Here is a 13,993-nt window from a genome sequence, read left to right as displayed (position 1 = left end):
GCACCTGCCATGACTGGGAGTGCGGGGCACTGTTGGAGAAACTTCACTAATGGCAGCTTAGCTTAGGAGCCTACCCAGGGTCTGTCTCCTTCTGCAGCTTCACAGTTAGGTAGCCGTGTGCAGCTGGAGAGATAGGATTTTAAGGTTCCGCAATTTGAGTTTATTTACCAAACCTATCTTCCTTGGACTTTTGCTCAGAATAAAACTGTTATATGAAATTAAAGATGAAAAACTGAGTGATTATTTTACAATAAAGAAAAGCTTTGCCTCTCTGTGGTGCTGAGGATTGAGCCCAGGGCACAGGCATGTGGAACTTACATTGTGCAGCTGAGCTCCATCCCAGCCCTCCAGCTCTATTTTTATAAGGTTGTAACTGTGGCAAAGATAGAAGCATGGTAATTTTAAAAAATGAAAATTATTACTTAGAATTCTACTTATAAAAGCAGCTAATTAGAGCAGTACAAAGAACGATTTGATAAGGAAAGGGGAGAAAGAACTCCTGGGAGTGAGAGGGGCTCCAAGAAAGGAGTGCTCACAGTGGACACCTTTAGATAATGAGAGGTCGGCAGAATTGGCTTTGCTGCGTGCTTAGTTTTTATTTCTCCACTTTAGGAAAACAGTGTATGGAAGACTTTATTTTTATTTTATGGTGTTTTTGCCTGAATGTATGTTCTTATGAGAGTATTGGATTCCCTGGAACTGGAATCACATAGTTGTGAGCTGCCATGTGGGTGCCAGAAGTTGAACCCAGGTCTTCTGCAAGAGCAGTCAGTGTTTTTAACCACTGAGTCATCTTTCCAGCTCCAACACTTTTGAAAACTTCTAAGATCTGGGTCTTTTCTCTCTTTCTCTCTCTCCTTCCCTCCCTCCCTCACTCCCTCCCTCCCTCCTCCTCTCTAAGATTATTTATTTATTTATTTATTTATTTATTTTGCAGTGTTCTGTCTGTCAAGCAAGAAGGAGGCACCAGATCTCATTAGAGATGGTTGTGTGGTTGTGAGCCACCATGTGGTTGCTGGGGATTGAACCTGGGTCCTCTGGAAGAGCAGCCAGTGCTCTTAATAGCTGGACCTTCTCTCCAACCCCAAGGTCTAAGTCTTATAAGTGGCTCTTGCCTGTAATTTCTGGCACTCAAGAGGTCTGACCAGAAAGAGGAGGGTTGCTTTACTTTCAAGGCCAACCTCAGGTACAGAGAGACCCTGTCTCAAGCCAAACACAAGTTTAAAGCCATAAGTAGTTTGTAGTTAGTTGGTTATTTCAACTCAGGACATAGTGGTGTAACTAGAGGACTTTCTGTGCTCTGTAGTCTCTTCTCAGACTTTTGCTCAGCTGTTCTGATATGTAGACATTATCTTCATCTAATAATAGTTGTAATTGGATTTGGGGTCAAAGGAAACACTTGAGCTAGCTGTGTGCTCAGAGAACATTACTACTGGAGACATAAGATGATTACAGTGAATTAAAGGCAGCTTCTAAATTCCATGGCAACTCTTCAGGTGGCATTAAAGACCATTTTCGCTATAACTCAGCCTATCTTCTCAGCCTTTCTTTGCTGATAGATATTAAGTACAGACTGGATACATAATAGTCCCTTGAATTCAGTAGGTCATGATTGTCATTTGTTACCTAAAGTAAGATACAGCCCACAGGTGAGCTGTTTGGCCAGGATTCTCAGGATTCCTAAGATAGAAGTACTTTGAGCACACACCTCTGCAACCCCTTCCTGTTTACTCTGACCCACCACTGTGGTGTCAGATTTCATCCACCTCAGTGCCTAACTTTATGTAGACACATCCATACGGATGCCTGCTGACCTGGGGTTCAGCACACATCCCAGGTGAAATGAGAATCTTACACTGGCATCTCCACATTATTCTAGCTGTGCACTGGCCTACATAGCAAGTTCTAGGACATCTTTGACTACATAGAGAGACCCTGTCTCAAACAAACAAAACCCCAGAAATCTGTTGATACATGGGTTTTCCCATGAAGTCTTGACCCAGGGCAGAGTGCTCTTTCTGTTGAATTAGAGGCATTCCTGTTAACTACTGAGGAGAACTGGAGGGCAGAAGCGCAAGTCTGTTCAGGATGCATTATGGATGCCATTCTAAGTGTTCTCATCTTGGTTACTGTAAAAAAAAAAGGGGGGGGGGGGTAGAATATTCCTGAACTGACACATACTACTGTGCCTTGGTGGTTGTGGTCCCAAAAAAGCAGCAGAATCCGAAAGCTTTTCCATCTCTAAAGGAGTCGATGTCCACGGATATCTTGTCAGAAGCCCTTAAACAAGGAAAGTGAGAGGCCCTGGACCAGTGCACCCAAGCTCTACTGTGTTGTTCCTCCACGTGTCCTGTAACACAGATGCTGACATTGCTCTGAAGAAACAACACACATAGAAAAATAAGGAGGCTGCAGAAGATGCTAAATCTTTGATCAAGAGAATAAAGGAAGTCAAAGAAAAATACCAAGAACAGATTACCAAGAAATGGAGGCTATCCTTCCTGAGAGCTTCTAGCCTTGTCCAGAATAAGTCTTTGAGTCACAAGTAAATGATCAGGCTTTGTGGGGGAAAAGTGGAGATAGAGGGCCATCAAGATGGCTCAGAGGGCAAAGGTACCGACCACCATGAATAATGGCATGATCCCTGGGACACATGTTGGGGAAGGAAAACTCAGACTCCCACATCTTATTGTTTGACTGACATACATATACTTTGGCAAGCCCATGTCCTTCCCCCCTTCAAAATTAATAAAATTTAGACCAATATAATAGTTAATTTTATTTAATATATTTAATTAACACATTAGACTTAAAAAATTTCTGTAGCAAATTTCTAGTGCTTTGTAGCAAACCCCTAAGGCCGCTGTACAGTGTTTTTTTAAGCAATATCTTTAATTTTCAACTTTTTAAATTATTTATTTATTATGTATGCAATATTCTGTCTGCATGTACGCCTGCCCACCAGAAGAGGACACCAGGTCTCATAGATGGTTGTGATCCACCATGTGGTTGCTGGGAATTGAACTCAGGACTTCTGGAAGAGCAGCCAGTGCTCTTAACCCAGAGCCATCTCTCCAGCCCTGTACAGTGTTCTTATAGTCCAGACTGTTACATTTCATAGTAAGCAGATGTCTGCACACTCGGTAGTCACATGTAGGATCAACTCCCTGTGAGACAGGTCCCTTCCCTGCTTTTGAAAATTAGAGGATCCTCTAGAGGCAGCCGGATGCCACTTTTAAAGAAGGCCTATAAACATTCCCCATTCATGCTAGGACTCCAGTCATGATTTCTAGTGCAGGTTCACTGGGCTGTCACACCCTGACCGCGGCTGCTGCTTTTTGAAATACGGTGCTGAAATCTCTAGTGGTCTTCAGGAATTTTTCCAGGTCACAGTTTCAGCAGTTTTGGGGTTTTGCCTTTTATATATGCATTTCTAAATAGCGACTTTATCTCAGGCATGGTTCACCTTCTCTTTGTGGTCTGAAGTTTCAAATACACATGTGGTGCAGGTCATTCTGGCCCTGCACCACCTCTTCCCCTTCTAGATCTGAGTGAATTTCAGGTGTAAACTAAGGCTCCCCCCTCCTTGTTTTATTGGAAATTTGAAGCGCTGTTTGAGTTTCTTTTTTCCCTCAAGAGATTGAGCCTGTGGCATTTTGCCTGGGATACTTGTCTGTGAAAGGTGAACAGGTGCCTAGGAGATTGTGCTGCTCCAGGAGAGGCCTGCCTGCTGTGGAAGGGCTGTCCAGTCACTCAGCCTCTGGTGTGTATTTTCAGCTAATTGTGGTTGTTGGACCAGAGACTGGGTAAGAAAAATTCTTTCCCTGAGCAGGCAGTAGAGAATGCATGATTCATCATCAGATGGTGTGCCTGGGACTGTAATCTCGGATTCTGTGTTTTATCATAAATTGTTACATTTAAACCTTGTGAAGCAAGAATTCCTCAGAAGTATTTCAGTAAGCATTCTTCTTTTCTCTGTCCTTCTCAATGCATGCCTGCTTGAAGATCAGGGTAATAAAATGTGCCATTGGCTCCTGTGAGGAGTGTCTTGTGGCTCCAGATGCTAAGTTCATGGATTCTCACTGGGGCGGCAGCTCATGCTGAACCAGACTTCCATGCAGCAGGCACAAGGGTGGCTTTTCTTTAGCTTTGTTACTGTTGCTATTATTTTACTTAATCTTGATGATGTGGAAATCTTCCGGTATATCAAGGTAGAGGTGAGTGCAATTCTCATTCAACTTCAACAATTCATGACCAGGCTTGACTTCTCTCTCCTCCATTGCCTGTAGCTCCAACCCCAGTTATTTTAAACAGATGCCAGGCTTCTAGCATACTATCAGCTGGTTTGGAGTTGCTCCAAAGCGAAGTGTGGCTTGCTGGTGGTCATATATGTGGAGGAGTTGCTGCTGTGGTCTTCCTTCTGCCTCCTTTTACTTTCTTGGATGTGTTTTGTCTCTGTTGACAACCACTGCTACCAGAGAGTTTCCTGTATCTATCAGTTTTGTCCAAGTATGTTTTTTAAGGATGCCTGTGAAAGTTAAATGTACAAAAATGTAAATGTTTTATTGGGAAGTGGGGGACTGTGTTTCATACTCAGAAGGTGTTGGATTTGGGCCAGGGATGTAGCTAGATGGTAGAGTACTTGAGCCGTACAATATAAATAAATAATTAAATATGAAAGAAATAAAAAGCCTACCCATTTCTTCGTGTGTGTGTGTCTAGCCCAGACAGACCTCAAGCTCACTGTCCAAGCAAAGTTGGCCTTGAACTCTTGGTTTCTCACTTCTCAAATGCTGGGTTTATGGGTATGTGCTATTGTTATCATGCTTGACTTTTTAAAAATGTTTATTTATTAGTTCATTTATTTATTTGTGTGTGTATTTTTGGAAATGTGTATGCCACAGCATGTACATGTGGAGGTCAAAGGATAACTTGCAACAGTTTTCTCTCCTTACCTGTCAGTCCCTGGGTTCAAATTCTGCCCAGCCATTATCAGCTCAGCCATCTTGTTTACCACTCCCCCTTAAATTTAAAAGTAAAATCTTGGAAACTAGGGAGATGACTCTGTTGATAAAGTACCCACTGTGTGTAAGCATGAAGACCTGCATTTGATTGTCAGCACCCACATAAAATCTAATGTAGTGTGCACTATGATCCAGTGCTCCAGTGCTGGGAACAGGTGCTAGAAGGATTCTTTGGGCCTTTCAGGCCAGATGCTTCAGCTGAGTTAGTGAGCTCAAGATTCAGTGAGACATACTGTCTCAAAAAATAAGGCCTGCAAGGTGATTCAGCAGGTCAAGAAAGGTGCTTTCTGTGCAAGCCTGGTGACCCGTGTTTGAGTCCCAGCAGCCACATAAGGTGGATGGAGAAAACCAGCCTAATGAGTTTGTTCCTTGACCTCTACATGGGTACTAAGGCACAACTTTCTACGCTAATACATTGGTATGATGATGATAAGGTGGAAAGTTGTTGACCTCTGGTCTTCACAGACATATGCACATACATATGAACACATAATAAGATAAAGCCATGGCACATGCTTTGGTAAAGATAAAATTCAAATAATATCAAATGGTATAATGTTAATTTTTGTGGTTCTGGGATTGAACCCAGTGTTTCACACATGCTAAGCAGGTGCTCTTCCCATTGAACTGTACCCTCAGCACCCCCAGACATTCTTTCTGGAACAACTATTGTTAGTATTTTTTACAACTCCTTCCAGAAGAGCCATTTAAAGCCTTAATAATGTGTATTTGTCTGACATTTTTCTGTTTCTTTGATGCCAGTAGGCAGAAAAAATTGATTTTAACTTTGGGAAGAGCAAGAAGTGTGTTGTTTTGCAAGGGGTGAGATGAGAGATGGTACAGTATTGATGTTCAGATTCTATTGACTGAACATTAGTCTCCTGTTGCTGACAGGAGCACTGAGAAGACTGTGCTCACTGGCAGCCCCCTGCACCTGTGAAAGTCCACATTAGTATCATCCAGTAGAAATAAATATAATGTGAACCACATATGTGATTTTAACTGTCCTAAGAGAAAGTGAAATCGATTTCAATAGTGTATTCTCTTTAGTGAATTCTACCCAGATTGTTATTTGTACAAAGTACTAGGTGTTGATTCAGGGTCTTGTGAGTGAGCTATAGCCCAGCCCACTTTCGACTTCTTATTTTGAAACAGAATCACTACATTGCCCAGCCTGACCTGCACTTACAGTCTTCCTGAGTAGCTGGAATTATAGGCCTGTACTACCAGGCCTGGCTCCCAAATACTATTGGAGGATCTGGTCAGTATAAAGTAATGAGAACATTCTCCCTTGTTCATACTAAGTTTTCAGAGCCCACTCATAGCACAACTCAGTGTGGATCAGCTTGTCTCCAGAGTTCCCTGAGTATTCATGGTCTGGCCAGCTAGCCCTGTACAGGGCTTGGTTTTTTGGGTTTTTTTGTTTTGTTTTCCTGCAGGAAGAGGAAAAGGCTGGAATGTGGTTTCCATTTTCTTTATTTTTTGATGTAGCATTATTTATGTGTGTATTTCTTGCTTCTAGGGTTTGGTTATGTGTGCATGAACACTTGTTCTGGCTCTGCTTTTGTTCCTTGTCTGATTGCCAGCTCTGGCCCAATGTTATCATCAACATTGCTACTCAAAGAAAAAGCCAAGCTGGGTGGTAGTGGCGCACACCTTTAATCCCAGCATCCAGAGGCAGAGATAGCAGATCTCTGTGACCAAGGCCAGCCTGGTCTGCAGAGCCGTTCCAGGAAGCTAGGACTGTTACACAGAGAAACCTTGTCTCAAAAAAACCAAAAGTAGAAACCAGAGACTTGAGAGATGGCTCAGTAGTTGAGAGCACTAGCGTCTCTTGCATGTGACCTGGGTTCGGTTCCCAGCGTCCACATAATAGCTCAAAAGAAGACCTGATGACCTCTTCTGCTCTCTATAGGCAGCATGCACAGATGCTGGCAAAACACTCACATAAATCTTTTTAAAAATAATTTTCACTCTTTCTTACAAAACCAATAATATTAATAACTCCATTACTTCTGTGTAATATATGTAATAATTTTGGTAAACTTTATGTCTTAGCCAATAGACAATGTGCTCTTTGGTAGTTTAAGATTATTCATGAGGGGGCTGGAGAGATGGCTCAGAGGTTAGGAGCACTGCCTGCTCTTCCAAAGGTCCTGAGTTCAATTCCCAGCAACCACATGGTGGCTCACAGCCATCTGTAATGTTATCTGGTGCCCTCTTCTGGCCTTCAGGCATACAGACAGAATATTGTATACATAATAAATAAATATCAAAAAAAAAGATTATTCATGAATATTTGATTTCTTACTTGCTGTTGGTTTTGTTTTTTAAAACAGGGTCTCTGTTTTGTAGCCCTGGCTGCCCTGAAACTCACTATGTAGATCAGGATGGCCTCACACTCACAGAGATCCACCTGCCTTTGCTGGGTTTAAAGGTGTGCACCCCCACATCCAGCTGTTCATGAACATATGAAAGACCAAATGATAAGAAGACCAAATGATAGAGGGTGTTGAACAGAGGTGTTAGTTTTTGCAGTGGTGCTCCTGAGTAAGGCTGCAGCTGTGTGTGAGAGAGAGGTGGAGTAAGGGTTGCTGGGAAGTTGGTAGCAGTGGTGTCTGGCTGTTTTTGGCAGTATTAGGGACTGAATTTAGGGCCTTGTGCGTCCAAGGTAGGAGCTCTGCCACCGAGCTACGTTCTCAGTCAATGGCAATGGTTTTAAGAGCACTTTTTTCTTCCTCAGGAGTTGCAGATGGTGTTGGAGGATGGAGAGACTATGGTGTGGACCCATCTCAGTTCTCAGGGACTTTAATGCGAACATGTGAGCGGTTAGTAAAAGAAGGACGCTTCATTCCTAGCAATCCTGTCGGGATTCTCACCACGAGCTACTGTGAATTGCTGCAAAACAAAGTACCTTTGCTGGGTAAGTAGATGATTGTGCCTTCTTACAGCACCCACTAATGGCTAAACAAACAAGATTTTACCAGTAATCCAGGTTGACCTCTAACTCAAAGAGCTTTGCTACCACCGCTTCCCGAGTGCTGGGATTAAAGGTGTGCACCACCATGCCCAGCATTCTTAGTTGCCAGAACCTCTCCCTTGCTCACACCTCCATTTAAAGAGAGTAGTGGTGTAAGCTGTCCCTTGCCTTGGATTTGAACCCTTTTCACAGAGGCTCTTTTCTCTCTGCTCTGCCTTCTTCAGTTTTCTGTAAACAGTTTTGTCTTCCTGCTGTAAATTCTCCTGGGTTCAGCATGGTGCTGCTTTTCTGACTTCCTCTTAAAGTTTTTATTTTATTAGTAGAAGTATGTGTGGTGGGGTCAGAAGGCTACCCAAGGGTGTCCATCTTTTCCTTCCTCCATGTGGATCAAACTCAGGTGATCAGCCTCGGCAGCAGACACTTTACCTGCCGAGCCATCTCAGCAGTCCCCTGCCCCCTTTTCATTACTACTTTTTATTTATTTCTTTTGTGTGTGGGGTCACGTGTTCATAGTGCATGTGTGGAGGTCAGAGGATAACCTCCTGGAGTAGCTTCTCTCTCCAGCATTCAGGTCCTGGAGCTGGGGTGCAGGCTGACAGGGCCTTTACTGGGCTGGCCCCCTGCTCCTCTTGATGTGCTCAGAGGCTGTGCTTGGGTCAATGGGACATTCTAGATTCCATCCTAGTACCTCTGTCAGAGCTGTAGGGCTGTGGAGAAATCATTTAACCTGGGAGTGGAAAGCCGTCTCCTAGGCAGTTTCCAGTATGTCCCTGGGAGTGGACACCATCCATCTCCCCAGCCCTGCTGTTTACTTGGACATAGGGCAGCCAGTTACAGCACAGAACATCCTGCTTTTTTGTTGCCTAAAAGGTTTGAGTCTGGGAGGGGGGGATAATTTTTTCTTGTACGTTTTATTTCCTTCTCACCCTATGTAACTTGGAGATAGTAATAAATAAATTTAAGGACATGTTTGAGGTTTATTTATAATGTTGGGATTACTGTTTCTTCTAAAATCCACTGGAATAATCCTTTGTTGCCGTGTTTGTGTGTGCATACCTCCCTGACCTAACCCACACACCTCCAAGGCATTTGCAACTAAACTGGAACAGATCTGGCTGACTGCTGAATTGACTGAACTTTGATTAAGCACAATCGTAGACGTGCTTTGATTTTTAAGTTATTTTGTTGCTTTTATGTGTGTGCCTCTGTGAATGTGTTGTGTGTTGGTGCTTGTGGAGGCCAGGAGTTACACAGGTGTTGTAAGCCACTCTCTATGGGTTCTGGGAATGGAATTTAGGCTCTCTGGAAGAGCTGGGTGCTCCTAACTACTGAGCCATCTACCCAGCCTGCCTTTTTGCTTTCTTATCCAGCAATTGTTAAAAAATGTACAAAGTAAATCTACTCTAAAGGACAAGCCTTCATTTTTGATGTAATGGTCCTCAGAAACCCTTAAATACAGCAGTAAGTTCTTAAGAATCTGAAGGGTTGGGCTGGAGAGATGGCTCAGAGGTTAAGAGCATTGCCTGCTCTTCCAAAGGTCCTGAGTTCAATTCCCAGCAACCACATGGTGGCTCACAACCATCTGTAACAGGGTCTGGTGCCCTCTTCTGGCCTGCAGGCATACACACAGACAGAATATTGTATATATAATAAATAAATAAATATTAAAAAAAAAAAGAATCTGAAGGGTTGCTGCCCACGGTGTCTCATGCCTTTTATTCTAGCACTTGGGTGGTAGAAATAGATGGATCTCTGAGTTTGAGATCAACCTGATCTACAGGGCAAGTTTCAGGCCAGCCAGGATTATAATGTGAGTCCTAGCTTAAAAAAGCGGGGGGGTCTTGAGTTAGGGCTCTAACACAGTGGCCTAGCATGCACAAAGCTGTTTAGTCCCCTGCACCACAAAAGAAATGAAGCTGAGTGGTCAGACCTAGACAGTTATTATAGTTGGCTGAGAGATTTGACCTGAGAGAGCTGCCCAGGTACCTGCTGATGTGGGTCAGTCTCCTGAACATCCGACCCTCATCTTCAACATGCTCTCCCACATGTATGGGGTCTGAGCCCTATGCACTTGGCAGTCACTTGAAGAGGGGAGGAATGTAAGCTGCCAGGTTACACATGCTCTCAGTCATTGTTCCTGCTCTGGCTGTGAAAGCCCCATCACTCACAAGGGCCATGCTGATTCCATAGGGGCATGAAATAAATGGTGGCCTGAGGTTGTCACAGTGAATCATTAGGGGTGTTTCCCGAGGAACAGCTCCAGGGCTGTGTTGTTTCTCACTCTCAAGATTTAATTCCGTCAGCGTTCAGAAGATCTTTTGTGTGGCCATGTTGAAATGATGAGTAGTTGGAGGCTTTAAGGAAGGAAGCTGGCTATACTGAAGGCCATGGAGCAGGTTCTGACAGCCCTCCGGCAGGTCGCAGCACCCACATTTTCTTTCTCATAGGCACCGCAGGGCTGTCAAGATCACTACTAATCAGTCTACTTCAAATAACAAGGAAGCTGAATTGCCAACCATCAATGATGAAAGAGGCTATATTTATTCTTTACATTAAATTACAATTTTTTTGTTTGTTTTTGTTTTTGGAGACAGCTTTGGAGCCTGTCCTGGAACTAGCTCTTATAGACCAGGCTGACCTCAAACTCACAGAGACCCACCTATATCTGCCTTCCTAGTGCTGGGATTAAAGGTGTGCTCGTTCCATCACTGCCCAGTGAAATTACACATTTTAATTGAGACAAAATAAAAATAGCCAGAAAACTGAATACTAGTCTCTGTGTTTCTATTTTCCCCTCATGTGTCTGTGCAAAGGATAGTGGCATGTCGTTTTGAGTGTGCTCTGTTTTCACACCTGATGAGGCAGGCATATAGGAATTGTCTCTACATCTGGCTAAGAAGAAGCTCAGACTGAGTGGCTTGCCTGTGGTGTACACTGAAAAGCAGCACCCTGGGATTAGCTGTCTCCACAGGCCATTCACTTGCTTTAGGTTTGATTTTTGTTTTTATTTATTTTTTCTCCTAAAAAGATAGGGTCTTGTGCAGCCCAGGCTAGCCTCAGACTCAGTATGTGGTTGAGGATGATGTTTCCTGAACTTCATGCCTTTACCTCCCAATTGAGTGCTGGGACCACAGTTGTGCGCCCCATATCTGTTTTGTGTGGTGCTGTTGACTGAACCCAGGACCTGGTGCATGCTCAGAGAGTGCTGGACCAGCTGCTGAACTACTTCTCAAGCAATACTGTTTTTTTTTAATTGAATTTATTTACTTATGTGTATATGTGTGTGCGAATAGGAGTTCCAGACGGTCATGAGCTACCATGTGACTGTTGGGAATCGAACCTGTGTCCTCTGGAAGAGAAGCCAGTGCTCTTAACCACTGAGCCATTTCTCCAATCCCCAAATACTAGCTTTTAATCTTACTTCATTTATCTTCTCTTTCCAAGTGTATTCTTTAACGCTTTCCTAATGACTATCATTAGATAACCACACTTTTAAAGTTTGCCATGACTTAACTGGTTTTGCCTCATGGATTTCTCTGTGAGAGGTATACTCTTGATCCTGTTTCTGTGAACAAGGAAGCTGGATCGCAGAGCTTGAAAGTGGCAGAGCTGGGGCTCAAATGCAGATAGACTGACTACCGTTCATGCCGCTGAGTGTTTGTGACAGTACTTACCTATTTCTGTGCCGGAGATAGAGTGCAGGGCTGTGCTTGCGCTAGCTGCACCTCTGCCACTTAGCTGCCTGCCTGACCTCGTGGCACAGGAGAGACATGCAGCTCACTCCTGGTTCTCTGGCTCTTGAGTAGTGTTTTTTCTTTTAGTCTCATTTGCATTTTTTATTGTTTTCTTACACAAGTCTTTTCAGGAGACAAAGAATATGTAAGTTTTCAGAGCTGTGACTCCTAGATTCATTTTACTCAGTGCCTCCCCAGAATAAGGGTAAATGGGTTTCCCGCACTCTGGCCAGCCCTGCACTAGCTTCTTATGGTTCTTGTTGATAATCTGAGAGAACCAACTGTCAGTGTTGTTCCACATACACAGGTGTGTTCCATTTGTTCCTTGGTGTGCTGCATATTCTTCTGGTGGAGGCAGCTGCAGTTTTTGCTGCAGCCAGCCTGGCCAGAGACTGTGGGCCTTGTGCAGTCTCTGGAAAATGAGCAGGTTGGTCTGCAAGCCACTTGTGTCCTCACTGTGAGTCATCCAGAAAGTGCTTTATGGCTTCAGCAGACGGCAGTCTGGTTTAGAAGACTGGTTATGTTTATGGTTAAATGTTAGTAAGTTTAGTGAAACCTTGATACCCTGACTAAATAAAGAATAGTGTTGGGTGTGGTACCCTTGTTCCAATAATTATTAAAACACAGTACCCTGCTTTGGATGGAGCCTTTGAAGGTGGAAGGAAGAAAGGAAGGAGGAAGAGTGTGTGCCTCACCTGCCACACTCCTTGGCTTCAGCACATCATCCCTGCTTAGGTTATTGCCGTAGTTCTTGGGGTTGGGGCAAAAGAGGGTGGTCCTATGTAAACAAGAGACTCAGACTACAGTGCTCCCTGGAGTTGAGTGATGATTGGCAGCAGCCCAGGGGAGACAGTGAGCGGATGCCCATTTTGTTTGTAGGTAGCAGCACAGCCTGCATTGTGGTACTGGACAGAAGTAGCCACCGCTTACATACAGCGAACCTGGGTGACTCGGGCTTCCTGGTGGTCCGGGGCGGCGAAGTCGTGCACCGATCTGATGAACAGCAGCATTACTTCAACACTCCATTCCAGCTCTCCATCGCACCACCTGAGGCTGAAGGGGTTGTCCTGAGTGACAGGTAATCTTGCAGCCCTTCCCTGGAGCAAGATGTAGCTTCCCCACAGTCCCCTCCCATCTTCTTGAGGATAAACCGCCCGTTCACGGGATCAGCTAGTGGAGCCTTTGTAAGGGGGTTAGATTAAACTGAGTAACACAGCTGAGCCAAGTTGTTCTAAACATCATCACATGAAAGGGTTGTACAGAGGCACTCAGCTTTTTGTCTGTTGTATTTTCATGCCAGCAGCACACTGAGTGCAGGATGTGTTAACTCACTAGGAGTTGAGTTGCTCAGAGGCCTCCTCTGCCTGTGCAGATTTTCATGCATTGCTAGGGGAGCACAGGTAGGTGTCTGTCTTATCTGTCAGAATAATTTCCCCTCTCAAAGGTGCTCTTCATACACATACCCACCAGAAGTGAAGTGTCCAGGCCTGCTTCCGTCCCTAATGGGGTCACTAGGTGTTCTCTTTCTTGCTGATTGCTAATGACTCTTAGTTTATTTTTATACTTCCAGGAACTTTCAAAATGACTGGAACTCTTTAAAATTAAGTTTTAGTTGCTCTTTTTGTAGAATAGAGTAAGGCTAAGGCTTGGCCACCTTACAGGCTATGGAATGCTCACCAGTAACTCCCAGTGGGTTTTTTTGTGAAGAAACTCCTGGCAAATTCTCTTTTCCTTTTCTACCTATTATCTCTTAGTGAGCCAGATCTTAAAGCCCAGCTAAAATAAAACAGGTGTTTCTGCCATCTTTGATTTTGGAGTGAGGGTATCATATTGTTAGTACTTGGTGTTGTCTATTTAAATAGTCTGCTTGCTGGGTAGACTTGCACTTGTAATCCTGGCATTCAGGACGGTAAGGCAGGAGGATTACCAGTTTGACGCCAGCCTGGGCTATATATAGCAAGACTCTGCTTTAGAACATGTGAGTATTGGCTGGGTGGTGGTGGCGCACACCTTTAATCCCAGCACTTGAGAGGCAGAGGCAGATGGATCTCTGTGAGTTCGAGATCAGCCTGATCTACAAGAGCTACTTGTAGGACAGGCCCCAAAGCTACAACGAAACCGTCTCAAAAACAAAAGCATGCGAGTGTCAGTGCTGACTCTGGAGAAGGAAATACTTTGAGCTTTCAGGTCAGACTAGTTGCCTGAGTTAGAAGAGCATTTGATAAGACATTTTATTGTATTTTTAAAATATATTT

General features: G+C 44.0%; 1 protein-coding gene across 1 annotated transcript in view; it reads left to right on the top strand.

The window, feature by feature from the left end:
- Window positions 1-13,993, top strand: part of Pptc7 (protein phosphatase targeting COQ7) — a 38,209-nt gene that overhangs the window by 15,281 nt on the left and 8,935 nt on the right. The window contains exons 2-3 of the mRNA XM_041648118.1: window positions 7,768-7,947; window positions 12,618-12,816. Coding sequence (XP_041504052.1) covers window positions 7,768-7,947; window positions 12,618-12,816 — 379 coding nt within the window. The remainder of the gene's footprint in view (window positions 1-7,767; window positions 7,948-12,617; window positions 12,817-13,993) is intronic.

The sequence above is a fragment of the Microtus oregoni genome, unplaced genomic scaffold, assembly GCF_018167655.1.
Source record: "Microtus oregoni isolate MIOR12 unplaced genomic scaffold, Mior012 000003F_ref0000135, whole genome shotgun sequence".
NCBI classification, from domain to species: Eukaryota; Metazoa; Chordata; class Mammalia; order Rodentia; family Cricetidae; genus Microtus; species Microtus oregoni.
Note: the sequence above shows the minus strand (reverse complement) of the source record. Positions and strands in the feature narration are given on the sequence as shown.